Source organism: Strix aluco, chromosome 4 (assembly GCF_031877795.1).
Source record: "Strix aluco isolate bStrAlu1 chromosome 4, bStrAlu1.hap1, whole genome shotgun sequence".
NCBI lineage: Eukaryota > Metazoa > Chordata > Aves > Strigiformes > Strigidae > Strix > Strix aluco.
The window spans coordinates 80,126,674-80,147,542 of record NC_133934.1 but is presented as its reverse complement, the minus strand read 5'-3'; the positions used below and the strand labels follow the sequence as shown (position 1 = coordinate 80,147,542).

At 42.1% G+C, this 20,869-nt stretch overlaps 1 protein-coding gene across 6 annotated transcripts in view; it reads left to right on the top strand.

Annotated features, from left to right (window-relative positions):
* Nucleotides 1-5,841: 5,841 nt before the first annotated feature.
* OTUD4 (OTU deubiquitinase 4) overlaps nt 5,842-20,869 on the top strand; it is a 35,995-nt gene continuing 20,967 nt past the window's right edge. For 2 of the 6 annotated variants that reach the window (XM_074823744.1, XM_074823739.1), the window contains exons 1-7: nt 5,845-6,118; nt 10,158-10,674; nt 12,229-12,312; nt 14,215-14,265; nt 16,175-16,221; nt 19,633-19,705; nt 20,171-20,252. In XM_074823744.1, coding sequence (XP_074679845.1) covers nt 10,510-10,674; nt 12,229-12,312; nt 14,215-14,265; nt 16,175-16,221; nt 19,633-19,705; nt 20,171-20,252 — 502 coding nt within the window. In that variant the 5' untranslated portion in view covers nt 5,845-6,118; nt 10,158-10,509. Of the gene's footprint in view, nt 6,119-10,031; nt 10,675-12,228; nt 12,313-14,214; nt 14,266-16,174; nt 16,222-19,632; nt 19,706-20,170; nt 20,253-20,869 lie in introns of those variants that run through there. The other 4 variants (XM_074823742.1, XM_074823745.1, XM_074823743.1 and 1 more) reach the window with 4 other exon arrangements.

The window sequence follows — 20,869 nt, the reverse complement described above, 5'->3', positions numbered from 1 at the left end:
TAAATTTCAATTTTAACTATGTTTGCTTTACAAAACAAATACTACAAAAGTAGTATTATTAAGCAGTATGGAGTTTCTGTTCAAGCTATAATGAAAGTCAAGCTGCTGAACAATTAATCTAGGTTTGCTGAAGCGTTAAACCAGTTTTTGACAAGCATCTTTTTCTGCAAGCAAGGTGGCAGTATTTTCTTCATTTCTGCTTATTCAACTAGCTCACTTACCTGAGCTGATTTTTTTTTCATTATTTCCATCCATAAATAAAAAACAGATGGAAAGGACAGGATGATCTCTACTAGTTCTATACACTTGATTGAGTGATCAAACCAATTAAATGCTCTTCCTACACATATACTTCCTTTTTTTTTAATAAAATCTTTTTCAGTGCAAAACATTTAGATAATCTTCTTAAGAAGAAGGTTCAAATACATTTATAGTAATCTTATTTAACTAAAAGCAACTATAAAGAGGTTTTTTCTCATTATTTTCTTTCAGTTCCCATATTTATCCACTAGGAGTTTGATATGAATTACAAGTGTAACAACTATCTAGTAAAAAAAAAAGCAACAGTCCTCATCTTCCAAAATAGTAAAATGTATGTAAAAATTAAGAATCTATATAAATGTTATATTAAAGTCTGAAATGTCTCAGATTTATGTAGATATAGCATGCCCTGTTTGTTAGCAAAAAGGAATGCTAAATTATGCATAAAGACTATAATCAGCACATTTTAATGGTTACCAATCAGTGAAAAATCAGCCTTCAAGAAAAAAATACAACTGTAATTCAAGATTAAAAGCAATCATTTAAATCGAAGTTTCCTGTTCACTAATTTGATTCATTTTCATGATGGCTGATTTAAACCACTTCTCTAATATATGCTACTGTTTATTCTTTCTGAGTTATAGAAAATGTTTTTTTCTGCTTTTGAATCAAAAGATTGCTGCTAGACTCCTCACTTCTTCTAACTGCAATCACACATTTGCTTCTGTAAGCAGGGTTATTTCCCTTCACTTCCTAACCCATATCACGGACGCCCCCTGTCCACCTTTCACTGACATCAACATAGTTGCAGCCAAGCACTCAGCTGCATCAGTTTCCTGATCCAGATGAAACAAATTTCTTGAAAACAACACCAAATTACTTTTGATGAAGGACAGACTAGGCACAAGAGGAAGCAGCTAGAACAAGCCTGGGGAAAAGGCGGGAGTTCTTCTCTGTAACAGTCTTGTGGTGGGTTGACCCTGGCTGGACACCAGGTGCCCACCAAAGCTGCTCTACCAATCCCCTCCTCAGCTGGACAGGGGAGAGAAAATATAACAAAAAGCTCGTGGTTTGAGATAAGGACAGGGAGATCACTCACCAATTACCGTCACGGGCAAAACAGACTCGACTTGGGGAAAATAGTTTATTTTATTACCAATCAAAATCACAGTAGGATAATGAGAAAATAAAAACTAAATCTTGAAACACCTTCCTCCCACCTCTCCCTTCTTCCTGGGCTTAACTTCATTCCAAAATTCTCTACCTCCTCCCCGCATCAGCACAGGGGGAAGGGGAATGGGGGTTGCGGTCAGTTCGTCACCATTGTCGCTTACACTCCTTCCTCCTCAGGGGGAAGACTCCTCACACTCTTCCCCTGCTCCAGCGTGGGGTCCTTCCCACAGGAGACAGTCCTCCATGAACTCCTCCAACGTGAGTCTTTCCCATGGGCTGCAGCTCTTCATGTTACTTCAGCATGGGTCCCTCCCATGGGGTGCCATCCTTCAGGAACAGACGGCTCCAGCGTGGGTCCCCCACGGGGTCACCAGTCCTGCCAGCAAACCTGCTCCAGCGTGGGCTTCTCTCCCCTCGGGGCCACAGGTCCTGCCAGGGGCCTGCTCCAGCGTGGGCTTCCCATGGGGTCACAGCCTCCTTCGGGCACATCCCCCTGCTCTGGCGTGGGGCCCTCCCCGGGCTGCAGGTGGGTCTCTGCTCCATCACAACCTCCGTGGGTGCAGGGCACAGCTGCCTCACCACGGGCTGCACCACGGGCTGCAGGGGAATCTCTGCGCTGGCACCTGGAGCACCTCCTCCCCCTCCTTCTGCACTGGCCTTGGGGTCTGCAGGGTTGTTGCTCTCACATATTCTCACTCCTCTCTCTGGCTGCAATTGTGCAGGTGTTTTTTTCCCCCTTCTTAAATACATTATCCCGGAGGTGCGACCACCATCGCTGATGGGCTCGGCCTTGGCCAGTGGTGGGTCTGTCTTGGAGCCGGCTGGCGTTGGCTCCAGCAGACACTGGGGAAGCTTCTGGCAGCTTCTCACAGAAGCCACCCCTGTAGCCCCCTCGCCACCAAAATCTTGCCACACAAACCCAATACAAGTCTATGTTAGTATAAAGAAAGTGGGGAAAGAGTACACTTTTTGGGTACAGTGTAACTATTCACATTACCTGCAGTAATATCCTACACCAATTCGAACCCAGTTACTCATGTTTTACCTTTATACAACTAAAGACATTCTTTTAAATGGATATAGCTCTGCCATCTTCCTTCATATCAGTTTTCTTGGCCTCAGAGCATACTTCAGTATACACAACACTCCAGACCCCTCATCTAACTCTACAGCTATACTAGAATCCTATTTCAATGCATGTAATTTTTCTCTACATATGTATCAACTACCTCACAAACATCTCCCTGTGGTCTTCTGTTGTCTTCTGATCACCCAATACCTCAGGTAACAAATTTGGCTTTGAATTAATTGAAGGTTTACAGATAGACTTACATCTTCCCAGTTTGGAGTCAAAACATGACTGTGACAGGCATTACAAAGACAAACCCTTCATTTATCTTTAATGTTAGGACTACCACTTTTTCCCTAGTTTGCGAAAAAAAAAAAAAGAAAAAAAAGGATCATTTATACTGTCTGCTTCATTATCCGTTGGTTTCTTCTCTTCTCTCTCATACATGTTTGAAATCAATCTGAAAATTGTGAACATGTATGACAGAGGAACAGAAGACTGTGATGACAAGATTCTGTAAGTATCATGAAAATCAGTATCCGAGACAAGGAGAAAGACCCAAATTACCATCGCTGTTGACCACTGAAGCTACCTGTCCTGTTTGGCCTCCTGGCTGGCTAACACGCCAAGCCCCTCAGCACAAAACCACAGCATATTTCAGAATCAGGCTCGACACCTGCTACCTCTTGTTCAGGACTTTGGGAGCATGGAGGGAAGAGGAAGATGTTACAGTGCACGTGAGAGAGCTCAAAGTCTAATGGGGTGCCAGAGCAATGTGTGTGGCATCTAGAAATAGGGGAACACAACAGGAAGCTCATGCTGATGGTGTAGCAAGACGGGGGTGTAGGTGATGTAAAGACAGAAGAAACAAAACTGTGGGAAACCAGGAATCCGTATTTCTGCTGCTCCAAGATGAGCTATGCTTAGAACACAACCACTCATGACTTCCAAAACCTTTTAAGTGACTCTTCTTGCCTCACCTCTCAATATTTCTTGACTACACAAACTTATGCCTTCAGACCAACATCTTCAAGACATTTTATAAAGAAGCATTCCTCAAGGGCAGAAGTTCCCCCTCGAATCTGATGCGGTATTAAATCCGCATGGAAGGAAAGCTCTTAAAATATCAGCCTGGGTTTTCTAGCCTTGACCAAAACTCTCCAGAAGGCAAAATGTTACATGATTACTACATTTTTGAAGAATAATATTTTCAAACTTGAGTAGACTGCATTTCTGAAGTTCCCTGATGTGTAATGAAGGAATGCAGATCCTGGGAGTATATGATCTTTGATGTATGCATAAGCACAGAGATGCAGTCAGCTATAAATAGAATGCAGGAGTAATGCAACCATTACTATATTTTGCTATGATTGCACTGCTATTCTGTGACACCGACATGAAATCCAGGTCTATTCTTCATCAGCAGAATTAAAACCAAGTTGGTCTACACACAGAGATCCATAAATAAAATGGTTCATGTTGAAGATGCTCTTACCCTTCTGTGTTTAAGCCTGATCCATCACCCACAAATGGCAACAGAAATCTTCCTACTGACTCAATTAAACGTTGGACTGAACTATTTATGGTACCTCTGATGTCTGGAAAGGTTTATTCTTTCCTTTCAACAGGTAACAGCATCTGTTACTGTTCAATTATTTTGTATACGTATTTTTTAAAGCTTCTGCATAAGGGGTGTAACTGTTTTGTAGATGTCAGTAGGAACACAACCTGGGTAAGAAACTGTAAACTTTCACAAAATACTCCAAACCCAAGTAATCGTTACTTGTCAGAATGCACGCATCTGATGGGGAACGCATTTTACCATGGAAGAATTAAATAAAGACTTTGAACAGGCTGTTCAGATTTGGTACAAGGGGTCTGGGACAACTCTAAATCTTAACATCCTTGATGTCTCAGGTTGAAGTTTGACAAAGATCTGACCTGGCACTATACCAAAACCAAAACCTCTCGTCTCCTCTTCATCTATTTTCTCTTTCCTACCTTCTCCCTCTCTTGTGTCAGTGTTTGTGCAGCAAGTGCACAACAAAATGGTTTGCAGACCTGATCTCACTGAAAAATAACGTAGGGGAACGCCTGGCTGTCAGCTGGGTCAGTTTTCTCAACGCGCTTCACTGTCTGGCACAAACGCAGGCACACGGAGGCACTACCAGCTTAAATGTGTACGGTGCTGTTAACTTTGGAAACCTAAGAACATATAGGGATAAATGACTTCCACAGGATTGCGTTTTAGCCTACTGTCTTCAAAAGTACTGTTCACATGCCAGCTTCAATTTAATATGCACAGAATAGGGAAACTGAATTGCACCTTACCAGATAAGCCTAATAGTTTATATAACCTCATATTCTATTTCAACCAAAAATGGTCAATTCAAATCCAAAATCTCGTAATGGACTACTAAGCAAATGGGCAACCTAAAAATACTTTTTTTTCTAACCAGACTACGCTTCTATTTTTTTTTTTTACTGTGTCCCCTTAAGCATCAGGCTTTATCACCGTTATTAATATTTATGCTAGCTAGCTTGAAGTATTTGTTTAATTTTTTATTAGGTCCCCTTAAACACTTTGGCTTGGTCGTGCGTTTGAGTGATGACTTCCTACACTGAATAAGCATTTTATTAGGAAAAAAAAATCAAATTTTAATTTGCTACACACTTGCTTTATCTTCTCGCAACCTTCCCACCACTGAGTTACAGACATTTTACGTATTTCTTCACATCCGTTATAGCATTTCTGAGAAAGAGCAATGCGATATGAAAATACACACTGTCACTGTAACAGCACGCATATACCGAGGGCAGAGTTTTAACAATTTTTCCTCTGGGCAGCGATTGCCGGATCCCCCCTCTCTCCTGTCCCACACTTGTTCTTCCGGGCTGTTAACTCATTACAAAAAATACCTGTCAGAAAAACTCTTAAAAACGTTTTCCGTTGCATCCCACAGCCGGGGCGGGGGGGGGTGTGTGCTTACAACTAGGCTAAACTGCTGCTGAAGGCAGCGGTGCCATTAGGCAGGGGGTGTGAGGGCGGGCAGAGACCCTCACCCCCCTCCCGCCATTGGTGGCCGCGAGCGCGGGGACCTGCCGGCTGGGGGGAGGGAGACGTTCCCCGGCGGTACCACTGCGTGCCCCCGCGGGTGGCGACATGAGGACATCGCCGCTCGCCTCAGCACCACGCGGCTCCTTAAAGCCGCCCAGCGACGAAGCCCGGAAAAACAGCCCCCCCCCACACACACACCCCGCGAAACCCTCCATCTTCCAGCACCTGCGTATTCTCCCCTGCCGCCTCCTTCCTCCCTCCCCCGTGCGGCAAATGGTACGAGCCGCAGCAGCCCGCACAGGTGTGGCCGGTGGGACAAACCAATAGCGGGCGGAGGGGGGGCGCCGAAGAGTGATGAGAGGGCGGCGAAGCGGGAGGGCGAGACCGGGACGGGGCTGGCAGCGGCCGCATCATCGGGGAGCGACGCGAGCGGAGCGGCCGCCGCGGGAGATTGAAGTGCCGGGGCCGCGACGAGGCGAGGAGGGGGCGTCGCCGCTGCCGCCGTCGCTCGGGGGGAGGAGGAGAGGAGAAGGAGGGGGCCGCCCGCCCCTCCGCCGGTAAGTGCCAGTCAGCGGCTGAGGGGAGGGTGCGGGCCCCGCCGCGCCGTGGCCTCTCCAGGCGGGGAGTCCGGTCCCGCAGTCCCGGCGGCCCGTGTGCCCCCGGCGGGAGGGCCGCCGCGCAGGCAGGGCCCCTCGTGGGGCCCGTTCCTCCGCCGGGCTGCAGGCCGAGGGGCCGTCCCTGCCCCGGTGCGCGGCCCTGGCCTGGGCCGAGTCGCGCAGGCCAGGTTTGCGGGCTGGGAGGAGGCTTCTGGTGAACCGGCGCTGCCTGAAGCGGGAAAGGACAGGCGAGAGGCTGGGTGAGAGCTGGCCTCCTCCCGCCAAGGCTGCGGTTGGATGAGTACAGGCAGCCCCCGCCCGCCGCGCTGCCCCCCCCTCCCCTCTGCCGGCCCAGGTGTTGGCACAGGCAGGCCGTGAACTGAATCACAAAACTAATCTTGGTTTAAAAATAAAAGTTGGGGTGATTTTTTGTTTGTTTGTTTTTTAGCTTGAGTCAGCTTTCTGAGCTGATTCAGTGTACAGGCAGCAGAAGCGCTTGTGTGGGCAATAGAGGTTGGTGCAGAGGAGGAACTAGTGGCTGGAGCTGCTGCTTGTGGTAGAAGTGCTGGCTGAAAGTTTTAATAAAGCTGCTTGCTAATTAGAACATCTGTAATAACTCATGAGTTATAATTTGGCCATTCTTATCTTGATAGAGCATTTAATGTTGAGGTATTTCAGGTGTCTTTTGGTGGATGCATTTCTCCTTCTGTCTTAGAAACTGTGCGTGTACAGGCTAGATACCTTCAGCGAGAACTTCACCTTTTTAGAAACAGATTGCTTCTTGAGTAGCAGTATTTGGAAAAACTAATCTGTGGGTCACCATTGCTTGATCGACTTAAGGAGTCAGTTGCAAAAAGAGCAGGCTTTTAAGCAACTGACCACTATATGACTTAAATTATTTAATTTTCTCAGTGTATTCCCTTCATCAGAACTACATTTACATTCTGTCACATACTAGATGACCTTGTGTGTACAGGTGTTCTTGAGTTGAGCAGATGTGACGAAAGGCATTTGCCCTTCCTCTAACCAGCCTTTAGAATCACAATGACAAAAGGCTCAAATATGAGAGAAGACAAATTTGTAAACATGTTGGAGGATAGTTCTGTCTCTAACAGTGACAAATAGGGTGAGGAAAAATGGAATATTCCTAAGAAACTCTTAACTGGATACTAGTTTGATAGGTCTTAAAAGTGTCTTGCCAAATTGCTTTTATCTACAGAAGAAGCACCTCTAGCATGCAGGACTCTTCTAGTCTGAGTTTCTTAAGTGAATATGGTATCTGAGTCAGTGTCAGCAACTGTTTATGGTTCAGTTTTGTTAGATAACCTTTCCCATCTTCTGGTGAGAAGTTTGAGCTTTCCCTCCAGCTCCTTGCTAATATTTTTACATCATGCTCCTTTTCTTAAACATCCCCACGCTGCTTAACCAGCTCTCTGTCTTAGAGGTTCAGGTCATAGAATGGTTTGGGTTGGAAGGGACCTTAAAGACCATTCTAGTCCCACCCCCCTGCCACAAGCAGGGACACCTTCCACTAGACCAGGTTGCTCAAAGCCCCGTCCAACCTGGCCTTGAACACTGCCAGGGAGGGGGCAGCCACAGCTTCTCTGGGAAACCTGTGCCAGGGCCTCACCACCCTCACACGGATGAATTTCTTCCTTTTATCTAATCCAAATCTGCCCGCTTTCAGTTTAAAACTGTTACCCCTCATCCTGTCCCTGCACTCTGTGATAAAGAGTCCCTCCCCACCTTTCCTGTAGCCCCTTTCAGTACTGGAAGGCCGCTATAAGGTCTCCCCAGAGCCTTCTCTTCTCCAGGCTGAACACCCCCAACTCTCTCAGCCTGTCCTCACAGGGGAGGTGCTCCAGCCCCCCAATCTTCTTCGTTGCCTCCTCTAGACTTGCTTGAGCAGGTCTGTGTCCTTCTGATGTTGGTGCCCCCAGGGCTGGACACAGCACTACAGGTGGAGTCTCAAGAGAGCGGAGGGGGAGAATCCCCTCCCTTGAGGGGCCACACTTCTCTTGATGCAGCCCAGGACACGGTTGGCTTTCTGGGCTGTGAGCACACATTGCTGGCTCACAGTCAGTTTTCCATCCGCTAATACCCCCAAGTCCTTCTCCTCAGGGCTGCTCTCAATCCACTCTTTGCCCAGCCTGTATTTGTGCTTGGGATTGCCCCAAACCATGGGCAGGACCTTGCATGTGGCCTTGTTGAACTCCATGAGGTTTGCACAGGCCCACCTCTCGTGCCTGTCCAGGTCCCTCTGGATGGCACATCCCTTCCCTCCAGCGTGTCCCCACACCGCACAGCTTGGTGTTGTCAGCAAACTCGCTGAGGGTGCACTCGATCCCACTGTCCGTGTTGCCAACAAAGATGTTAAACAGCGCCAGTTCCAACCCCGACCCCTGAGGAACGTCACTCCTCACTGCTCTCCACTTGGACATTGAGCTGTTGACCACAACTCTTTGAGTGTGACCATCCAGCCAATTCCTTATCCACCGAGGGGTCCATCTGTCAAATCCACATCTCTCCAATTTAGAGACAAGGATGTTGTGTGGGACAGTGTCAAATGCTTTGCGCAAGTCCAGGTAGATGACATCAGTCACTCATTCCTTATCCACCAACACTTGTAACCCCATCAGAGAAGGCCACCAAATTCTTCAGGCACGATTTGCCCTTCATGAAGCCATGTTGGCTGTCACCAATCACCTCCTTATTTTCCATGTGCCCTAGCACAGTTTCCAGGAGGATCCGCTCCATGATCTTACTGGGCACAGAGGTGAGACTGACTGGCCTGTAGTTCCCCGGGTCTTCCTTTTTTCCCTTTTTAAAAATGGGGGTTATGTTTCCCCTTTTCCAAATGCTGTTAGAACTTTACTTTCACTTCTCTCAGTTTCTGTTCTCCTCGTCTACACAGATCACTGGGAATTTGCTTTTGCTTCCAGTACACCAACTCCTTTCTGGCAAACCTGGGGTTTGATCCTGCCTTTTTTTTTTTTTTTTTTTTCTTTTTTAATGTTTGAGCTCATTCTAGAGCTGCTAGAGCACTAGACTCAGCCTCCCCTGTAACTTCTGCTTACTTGGTCAGTTATTATTGTATACAGATCTTGGCTCAAGTTACTGCCCTGCCTGGGCTTATTACTATGGGCTGAAAGTAAAAATTGGGGTGTTCATTCCTTCTGTCTTCACCTCTCTTTCTTACATCTAAATTTGTTCATTTAAACTAAGTAACCAGTAGCATTTTACTTATCACTAGTGCTACTGAGAGCTTTGTAGCTCTTCCTCCTGGGTAAGTCACACAATTACAGTAAAAAAAGCCTTACTAGTTGGGAAAACTTCCTCTTGTCATGTTTTGTGCACCAAGATCTTCTGAAGCCTGTTTACAATGCCAAGCAAAATTTAGTCATGCAGTTGTAGTAAAAACGTTTGTTGCCTCTTACCATTAAGAGTGGTATACAGAAAAAGTAGTATATTCAAAGTATTGAGTGGCTATGGGGTTTCATCCCTTTTAATTTAAGCCTCTTTTTACTATCCCAGTTTTATTTCCATCTCTTTCCTGCAGGTGGATGGATTTAAAAAATAATTTTACAATCTAATCTGTTGGGGGGGGGGAGGGGGGGAACCCCAAAGCAAACAAAACCCAGACTAAAACCACAAACCCCGTGTATCTAGGGATTAGGTGTCGGACATCCCGTTGTTAGTTATAAAACTAAAAAGCTGCAGCGGAGTGAACTGAGGCAGACTGGGTGCGGGGCTAAGGGGCAAGACCCCGAAAACGGGTGTCACCCCCCCGCCCCGGGCCGCTGCGGCCGCTCCGGGGGTGGTTCCCGCTTCTTCCTCCTCCTCCTCCAGGACTACCGCTCCCAGAAGCGCCCGGGCTGAAAGTGAAAATAAACGCCAGGTTACGCTGCTGCTTTTTTTTTTTTTTTTCGTTTCTTGTTTTCCGCTCGGGTGCCCGGCGGCGGTCGCACATGTCCTTTCCCTTTTGTTTTGCGCCCCGCAGGCCGGCGGAAGCCGCCGGGAATCGCCGCCCCGAGGGAGAAGCGCGGCTCGGAGTGCCGCTGCCCGGGAGCTGCTGCCCGGCCCTTTCCGGACGCCTGAGCACCGCGGCGTTTAGAGAGCTGGAAGTCCAGACCGCGGAGTAAAACTTGACTGTTTTCTCCCCGCGATTTCAATCCACATGCGAGTTGCTAACGGGAGACCGGCTGCTTTTCCTCCTCCTGCTGCTGCTACCGGGGGGGGCCGGCGCTCGCCTCCCCCCGCCGCCGTTCCCCGGAGGTGCTCGGCGGGCTCACCCTGCCATGTGGGGCTAGGAGGGGTGCAGCCATTCTCCACCAGCGTCAGGCGGTAAAAACATGGAGGCGGCGTGTAAACCCGACGGCGGGGAGCAGAGGCATCAAGGCGGCGGCGTGGGCGCCCCTGGGGACGCTTCCATGGACGGCTACTTGCGATCTCAGGGCTTGTACAGAAAGAGGGTTGCCAAGGATGGATCTTGTCTCTTCAGGGCTGTGGCTGAGCAGGTAACCGCATACCTCAACAGAGCTACTGCGCGTGAAAGCATGGGAAGTGGGTCCCATTAGTGGGGGGACAATCAGTGTGAAAATGCAGTTAAATACAGGTTAAGGTTGCGTGGCCAGGTGCCAGCGAGGGGGGGGGGGAAAGTTTCTATCATCCGAGGTGAGAGGGGGAAGTTCTGTGTGTACAGTTGCCTTCTGTCATCAAGAAATTGGTCAAAACAGGTAACTTCCACTGCCTCCTCAGCTTTTTTCAGCCTGATTTCAACATTTGGGTACAACTGCTTTGTACAAGACTATTGAGGAAACGGAATTTAGCGGAAAGAGCTGAAAAGCCTTGTTCTTAGTTTTGTTAATTAGTTCACTATAAAATTAGAGAAAGTGAGTAATTTACTTTCAGTTCTTCCTGTTGAATTCCCCTCCCCCATTTCAGTGTTACTGTTAAAGGAAAAAAGTGACAGCGTCATCTTGTCTTAAATACAAACAAACAGCAGTGGGAGCTCTGGTGCTTCTGATTGTGGGAGCCCAGATTCCTGTGCTAATTTTACACAGTTCACTTTTTTAAAAAAAAAAAAAAACAAAACCAAAAAACTTTCCCACCGAATCTATAAATTCAGGCAAGCAAACGCTATTGATTTGAAGTGAGTGGGTTTTTTTATTTCAAGGGAATAATCAATGAATATACACTGATAATCTGATGTTTTTAACATATATAGAAGGTTTCTCCCACACTTCTGTGCATATAGAAGTTTTTTTCAACTATTAATTAAATTTTTAACGTCCCCTTCTTATTTTATTGAAGGGAAGGTCTTTAATTCAGAGTTAGTAGGTGTTTACCCACAAATTTGGCCTAATTTCTGTACTCTTCATGCTTCTACACTGATCTGGATTTGGAAATGTTTTAAACTGAGGGTAGTGTGTAAGGATTGCAAGAGAGTCTGCAAGTTAAAGTGACTGGAACTGCCCTACATCGTTATGAGGATGCAGACAAAGTCACATTAGAGATAGCTCTGAGCCTACGATGAAAGTACTATTTTTCCAGTAGAGATTTGAACAGGAGGTAGAATGCAGGTGTCATACTGGGATCTGAATTCCTGGCTTCCTAATCAGTTATGGGCAACAGACCTACACCTCTTGAAGTCAATAGAAAGTAAACCTGCACTCGCTTAGATTTGGCTGGATTTCATTTGAATGAGTGGATGTGGGTAGTTGATTTCTTCATCCACTTCTGCGGTAACTTCTTCATTTAACTGAAATCCTTTACAAAGGAGTCAGTTAAAGAATGACAACAAATGCTATTCATTTTGCTCAGTAAATCCTCTTACAATGGAATGTTTGAATTCACAGATTTACTAAATTCTGTAGTTACTTAATTTTTGATTAAGTAAAAGAGGTTTCACCTGCATAAAGATGTTAATGAATGTGCATTTTCTATGTTCTTAAAAATGAAACTAGAGTTTTTCCAAGCCTGTATTTAGACAGCAGTCATTAATTATTTGTGGCCTGTCATCAAAACTCGCTGAGAACCACTGTCACTTTCTTCTCTTTCTCCCTTTGTAGGTGTTACACTCTCAGTCTCGGCATATTGATGTTAGGATGGCTTGTGTAGACTATCTCCGGAAAAATAGGGAGAAATTTGAAGCAGTGAGTATTTTTGTTTTCTTTGTGAGCATTTAAAAAAATGTTACTTTATTCCTTCCATTTTTTGAAGGTATGTTCTGCTGTTTGTGACAGTATTCATCATCTCTATATACTAGCTGATGTTTTTTCAAGTGAGCGCTTTTTAAATTAATTGGCATGTGTGTTAGTAACTAATTTTCATAAGGCTGGAGAAAGACCTCTATACTTCTTGGACTGAAGGGATGTGGGAGTAGGAAGAGTTTTTAATGCTTATTAAAAACCAAACCAAACTTTCTTAAACTTTAATAGTCTGTAGTGGAGCTATCAAAATCTGGATTTTATTTTAGTCATGCCTATATTGATAAAGGTCATAAAATGTTCTTATTGTGCTATTTAACTGCTTTTACCATATGTAAGGGATTTGGCTGGTGAGATTTAGTGACGTTTGTTTCAGGGTCTACAGTTTATTGTGAGTTGCCACTGTAGTTTTTTTTCTAAACGTCTGTAACAAAGTTCTCCTTCATCAACCGTGGACATAAAATATTCTGATACTGATCTATATTTGGCCAATGTTGTCAGTATTAACATTAGGAGATCCTTTTTTTTTTTTTCCTTCCTTCTTTTAAAAGAACAATAATAAAGAATGGCTCCTGTTTGTGTTTGTATGTGTTCTAGTGTATATACCATTTAACCAAGTTCCAGGATAGCCAGAACAGGAGTATGTGTAAGCATTTGTTACTAGAGGATTATTACTCAGCTCTCTTTTTCTGTTCTAAATGACCCAAAATAAAAAAGCTGTTTTAGATGCACATTGGCACAGGGAAGAGAAGGAAATAAGAGTCTGTGTATTTGCTGTAGTTTCTGACCAAGTGCCCTGTGCTCAAATGGGACTGATCACCGTTAATGTGGAAGTTGTCAAGAATGAATGCCAGAAAATACAGTGAATCTCTCTGGGAGAATGCAGCTCTGACTTGACTATTTTCATTTGCCAGGGCTGTTTGTTTCCAGTCCATCTGAGGACTTACCAACTCATAGATCTTTCTCCCTTCTTACTTTATTTTATTTTTTCACTGTTGGCTTTTTAATCAATTTCTTTCCAGAATTACCCCGCTCACTCCAGTATCTGCTTCTCTACTTCTGTTTTATGTTGTGTAGTTTTTGGAAATACCATGACCCTTCTTGACTCTAAATGTGTGTTGTTTCCTCTCCCTGATTCTGGTGTCTTCTCAGCCCGGTAACTGCTTTGTCAACCCTAGCTGGTTTTACCATCTTGGTCTCTCTCCTCCAAACTCCCAGTCTTACTGTTCTTTTTTTCCTCAGACTTGATCCAAGCGGTATGACCTCTCCTCTATCCATCTTTGCTGTCCTTCTGAAAAGTCTCTTTTTTTTTTTTTTAAAAAAAGTTTATTGTAAGGCTTCAGAACAGGTGTTTCATGTACAAGGTTGAGGTGTTTCATATCTGTTCTCATTTCCTAGTGTTCCTACTCCCTCAGGTACCTCACTTCAGCTCTGCTGATCTCCTTTGCTCTCCGTATCTCTTACGGATCTCCTTTGCTCTCCGCATCTGCTGTGCACACCTGGGATGAATTGCCCATAGATGTCTACTTGACAGCATCTTTGCTTTCTTTCCGATTTCCCGTTTGGCTGCTGGATTTCTTTTTGGGTTTTTTTTTTGTTTTGTTTCGGATTGTATGAAGACTCCAAAAACTCTTTATGTGGTTATTTTCTGGAATGCAGACCTACATGTTTGACCATTTTTTCCCTTGTCTCTACATCACTTTTTATACTTAGATTGTAAGGACAGGATAGTCTTAAACTTCCGGTGGTACATTCCTATTCGTACAGTGGGTCATAGACTGGGGATTCTATATTCTGTGCTGATAAAAGTAACTAATTACTACTTCTTTTTTTTTTAAAAAAACACAGTTCATAGAGGGGCCATTTGAAGAGTATTTAAAAAGTTTGGAAAATCCACAGGTATGTTAAACTTGTTTTATGATAGAAAGCAGTAATCTTGAATTTGATGGATAACTGGATTTTTTTTTTTCCTCACAGGTGTTTTTGTCTGAGCTTAAGAGGTCTTTGCATTATGTGAATATATACATTTATTGTAAAATGACTTGGGGATTTTTTTTGGTCTTGATTTAAACCTATTATTCCTCAAAACTGTATCCAAATGTTTCTAGCCTCTACAAATGCCAAGAAACGTAGCATGGCTAGCTTTTTCTTCCGGACAGCCTTGAATAAAGGTCTAAAAGTTTAGGTGATGAAAAGACAGTTACTCATGTAAAGAATATTATGAACAGTAGCCACGGACTCTTATAAAGATACTGATTTGAAGCAAAATTTTTTTTTTTTTTTTGCCTAATTTAATTTAAGTATTTTTATTAGAGAGTTAACCATTGGTGTAAGCTGAGGGGGGGAAAAAGAGGACTATCGAGTACAACATTGCAAAATTTGTTAACTTTTTTTAAGCACTTGTACATAAATTTTATTAAATTTTCCCTGCCTAGAAGTCAAAGCATGATTTTATTTTTTTTTGGTTTTTTTTCCCCCTGCCATGCCTATAGCATCCCTAGTTAGAATTGCTAATGAGATGGTTCTTTATTTGTTTCCAAAATGAATGGTGGAAGGAGGAAAAAAGTGGGTGTTAGCCTATTCTGCTTCTGTTATGCTTTTTTTATTCCAGGATTTTTAATTGCGAAGCTTTGTTAGTCAAATCCTGAGGTTATATGCTATGCTAAATGGTAAATCTTGCTGTTTCCCAGTAGAACTTACTCTGCACTGAACTACATCAGTGTGAATGGTTCACAGCACTGCACTGTGTGTATAGAAAATGTCTTTTTCATACATGTCTAATAATGTTTAAAAATTTTTTTAAAATAAAACATATTGTAGCTTTTTTACATGATCAATTAGTATTATGTTATTCTATATTTGAAAATTGTCATGAGAATTCTAAAAAATGATTTAAAAAAGTTGAACTGCTACAAATTTCTACCCCAAACTTAATTTCAGTCATTTTTAATTTAGTAAGAATTTTAAAAAGAACCAAAAAAAGGTTAAGAATAAAAGGAGGAAGATCTAATTGCATCATACTGAAGCGCATTACAATAGTTAGGCTGGTAATGGAAGAAACAAGTTTTAACTTCTCTATGATATGAGTCTGGGTTATGGTGTTACTGACATTTCACTGTTTAACAGCTTTAAAGGGCAGATTTTTGGTCTTTAGGTACCGATATACAGCTGCTTCCATGAGAAATGCAACTAACTATCACAAGTTTATTTTGGCTGTTTGGAAGTGGTCTGTCTCCTTCGTGTTGGAGCACTTCACAAGAATGTATCAGTATATTTGTATGGAAGTTATCTCTGTTTTACGCATGCGAGTTAAGCCTCAAGGTTCTTTTTCCAGTTCATCTATAGCTAAAGACCCACAAAACCAGACAGTTTTGAAGGTAGTGAGTAACATTTTTAAAAGCGCTTGGCAAATCTGACGCTCACTTTTTTCAAAAATCACTTTTGAAAAGCTAGAGTGCTGGTTGTTTAACAAAAGAAAAAAAACCACTGTATCACCTTTCAAAATCATACTCTTCAGTGGTAGATCTGCATTTATGTGATTGTTTTTAGTTCTCTTGGTTTTCATACACATCCATTTCTAGTTTGGGAAAAAATCCCCCTAGCTTGTACCCCTTAACCACTTTACAGGAATAGTTACTGTTATTTCAAAAAAACCTTCAAATACAATCAGAGTGTCTCAGCTGAACTCCAGACTCAGTGTTAATACATTTGGTTTTGGCAATGATTTCTTGCTTCTCTTGATCTACACAGGAGGAAGTATAATAATTTTGACTTTGTTTGAACTTAATTTTTTTTTTTTTCAATACAGGAATGGGTTGGACAAGTAGAAATAAGTGCCCTTTCTCTTATGTACAAGTAAGAAAACCTTTACATTTTATTGAGATCCGTTGTTTTCTTAGTGAATCAGTTGGAATAGCAAAGATGGAATTGTATGTTATACTGTAGTTCTCCAGAAAATAACTAATATGCTTTGAAAATTGCAGCTGTCAAGCTATTAAATAAAAATAGAACAGTGAACTTTGAAAATGACTTTTAATAGGGAGTTTGAATACAGGTTTGCAATAAGTTGTGTGTCTCATGTGTGCAACTAAAATAAATTTGTTAATTTTCACATTCTAATTTGTCTGTTAAAATTGCTTTTCTTATTTCTCACCAAGGCTTTAACACTAACGCTATTGCCAAGCTGTGGGCTGTACCCATTTATTTATTACCTCTGTACCAATGCTCTGACGTAGCTTAGGGATAGGAGTATTGTAGGCCGTATGCTAGAAAGCCCTTCTCTCACCTCCCCTGTATGAACTTGTATGTACTGATGTAAGACTACCTGGTGTACTGCTGTAGCTTACTCTCTCTTTCTTGTGTAAGTTTTCCTCTTTCTACTGTATCAGCATAGATGAAATAGTATGAGTTTGTCAAGGGCCATAACTTGAGCTATGCTTAAGAAACATTTTGGTAATTGGGCATAGATAAACACTTCTCTTGGTGATGAACAGTTTTGCTGATGTGTTTTTATTAAATATAATCCTATATGTAAATATTCAGCATATTGTTTCATAATACTTTGTGAAGAAAGATTAATAACTGCTTTCTAATGACTGTGCAAAGGAATGAGCAATGTACAGCATCTTCTCTTTCTGCTGTTTGTAAACTAGATAAAAATGTAGTACTTTAAAATGTGTACTGTAAATTCATGACTTTATACTTTGACTCTTGATGAGACAGTTGATAAGAAACAAACTAGTTATTACTTTCAGGTACTTAGTGCTAAGTGCAGGAAATTGCATAAAATTCTATCTTTGCATTTATGTGGTTAATGGGACAGTTTGGAGTTGCATGTGCTGTATGGGAGGAAGAGCACTGAACTGAAAGAGTAATGTTTTGGCTGGAGGCTTAGAGAGAAGTCTGAGGGTTAGATCGAGCCACGGTGTGGAGGGGTGTAACTCAATTTAAGTCAACAAAATTACATGCCTGATTATGTTGGAATTGGATGGTTGTCATTTTTCTGTTGTATTTCTGGTCATGAGAAATGTATTTTCATGAAATAGCAGCAGTTTATTTGGAAGTCATGATACATTGGTATCCAGGACCATGACTGGTAAGCAAATACAGAGACAAATCCTGGTTGATAATAGTATTTTTTAAATTTCCATTGGAAGCAAGAGGAGTCTTGGGGCATAATTGCAAGTATAGGTAGTACTTCACTGCAGAGGTGAACACACAAGAATTGTTGCTGCCATACTTGTTTTGGGAAGACTGGCCTCTATTAAAAAGGCAATTTAGAGGCTCTGGGAAAAGTAGAAATAGTGATGGAGGTAGGGGGAAAGAGCTGCTTCCCTTCCTGCATGCTGTCAGACTGAAGGCAAGCAGAAGTATGAATTTCTTGTTCTGTGCCAAGGGGAGAAGTGAGAGAGTTTAAGACTTTTCAAGCACAGGACAGAAATGCAGTATGAATAGGTTTGTTGTCATTTTCACTCCTCAGATCTATCACAAGTATAATTTGGCTATCTAGTAAATTTTCCTTGCCTCCTTTAAGTGGGTAAGTCTCTGAGCTATGAAATTCTTTTCCTCTCAGAATTACTTTTTCTGAGTTGTTATAGAAAGTTTTGTTTTGTGATTTTTTTTTTTTTTTTTTTTTTTAAATCCAGAAACTGCACCTGTGAATATACTTAATAATTTTGCAAGACTAATAAAACTTTTGCTTGTGTGAGCAAGGCAGAAGTTGAAGGAAGTGATAGGTTGCTGAGCAAAGAATTTGTAGGGAGGATTATGGATAAAAGAGAGAGAGAAAGTAATTAAATTTAAGATCATGACAGACTGATTATAGCAGAAAAATAAGTAGCAAAGATTGATAGTCTTTCAGGTTTTAGAAAACAAAAAATCAAATAGCATGTCATGTCGGTATCAGTTGTGGATTTTCCTGTATTTGTCACTTCATATCCAGTTCCACTTTTACGCTTTCTAATCTAACAAGCTAAAAAAAGAACTAGGAAGTGTGGAATGTAAATTCCAAATTTGCTTAACTGTAGTAGCTCAACTCTTAATTTATGGTATTTTTAATCCTCTTAAATGAGATGAGGTACCCAAATTTAGTTTGCAGGAATAAAAATTTTGTAAACCTGTTTTGAAAAACTCTACTAGACTGATACCTTTGATGAGTGTCTGCCAACACCGCAGTGGCACACTATCTGCTGGTTTGCTCCAAGCTTTCCAAAAAGTTTGCTGCCATTCTCTCAGTTTCTCAGAGTCCATTAGTGTATCAGTTCCCTGGTATCCCTGAGAAGCGAGATGAATTCATTACTAAATTTGTAAATTCTGCATCATACTCTGATGACTACAGTTGGATTGCTTAACCTTGTCCCGCTCTCCTGTCTTCTGTATTGTGCTCGCGAAGCTTTTTTGGACTAGCAGGGCTTCTTTGCCACTTTAAATCCAGCAATTTGAGTCTAATGAACACAGCATGGTGTTAGACTCCACGTTTCACGGAGTTTTTATCCAAAGAAAAAGGGAAATTGAGCCCTCTGAATGTCTCTTTTGCAGTGTATTATCATTTTAAAATGCAGAAGATGATTGTTCTTGCTACACAGGAAAAAACTGAGACAGGTGGAGGGCATGGTTTTCAGAGGTGGTGGAGCGCGATTACAGTATCTGATCCTCGGGTGGTGCCTGCTGATGGTCTGTTGGGCTTTCGGCATGCTCCTTAGCACACTGTAGCAGCTGGGTCACCCTTTGGGAGTAGAAATGTCCTGTGGACCCCTCTGAGCACGAGAACTTGATTTGGGAGGCAAGAAGAATTTCTGAGCAGAGACGTGGGCTGTTCTGTTAGCTGGTCTCCCAGCCCAAAAGGGTTCTCGCACACATGTAATCAATCTGCTAGTACAGATGTAGCCTAAGCCATTCCTCACCTTCTGGAAACTTACCACTGTGTCCTGTCTCTATTCATAAAACCGACCTCCTCTTTCTTCTGGTGGGTTTCCAAGTGGCAAAGTATAATGAATTTCTCCAGGCCTGGGGAGGCTCTAGACAGCCATGTTTGTTTTACTTGTCATTGGGTCTGTGCATGTTGTGCCAGCACATGTTACTCTAGTATATTCTTTCATAAAAGTAAGCCTTTTTTTTGACCAGTGATAGTTGTACTCATCTTTTCCAGTATTCTTTTCCACTAAGTGTTTTCTGTGGTTATGTATGTTCCTTGAACTTGACTTGACTATTCTGATTTTTATTGATACTAATTTTTAAGTGAATTCTTAACTGCTACTTTTTTCATAGGAAAGATTTCATAATATACCGGGAACCAAATGCTTCTCCTTCACATGTAACTGAAAATGGCTTTTCTGATAAGGTAAAAAAAAAAAAAAATTATCGCTATTGTGAAAGGCTCAATTAAGACTATAAACAGCAAGTAGTTTCATGTGAGTCTTATTCAACACAATGAAATGTTCTGAGAATTCAATTTTAAAAATTTCATTTGTACATATTTAAGGCAGCTATTCTGTTAATACATGTAGCACAGATGGTCCATATTTGGGGTGTGGTGTATCTTCCCAGTAATCAAAAATTCTGTAGAAATCAATTTAGAAGTGCTAACTCACATAGCTACCCCTGTCTTGAATTTTTCTTGACTTTCGGTCAAATTCTTTTTGGTTTATAGGACATCTGCTAAACATTTTTATCATTTTATTGATACTTTGAGATCCTGAGAGATAAAAAGTGCATTGGTACATTAAATTGAGTTTAAAAGGTAGTGCTCATATGAAAAACCAAGTGAGATGCAAAACCTAAAGTGTCTGTGTGGTTTTTTTAATAGGTATTGCTGTGCTTCTCAAATGGAAACCACTATGATATTGTTTATCCCATAGAGTATTCAGAAAAGGCTGCTTTGTGCCAATGTAAGTATTATGTTGGTTAGTTAAAAGCACGTGTTTTTACCAAAAATCTTAAAATGATCACTATCAGGTTTCAGGAAAAGGCTCTGTATGAAAATTTATTACAGTCATTCTTTAGTGGCCTAGTTTTCCATTTGAATTGTCAATAACTATGATTTTGCCAAAGCATGACTTCTTATTGTGTCCTGATTCTTGACAAAGCAGATTATATACCAAGAGGAGAAGATTTACCTGCCTCTTTGAATCTTGGTGGTCTAATGTAAACAGAAAATGTTGCTGTGCTAATTTATAATCTGTTGCATTGTCTTTGGTCAACATTCTGGTTTTAATTTTGTGTTTCAGTCTGTGTTAGCAAACTAACTGTTTATGTTAAAATTATCCTTGTGTGTGTAACTTGTCACAGAAATTACAGGGGTTGCATGTGCAAAAAATACCTGTCTTCAGGGATTATTGTTTTCTTTACTAGATTTCAGAAATGCCCAAAGGTCCTATTCAGGTTTGGTGGGTCACTGTGACAGTCCCTACAAGGATTCTAATTCTTCATGAAGTCTCTGCCTGTGTGCAGAGTTACAAGGCAGAGGCCAAATTTGCCTGTCAAGAGACCTGATTTCTAGTAGTTT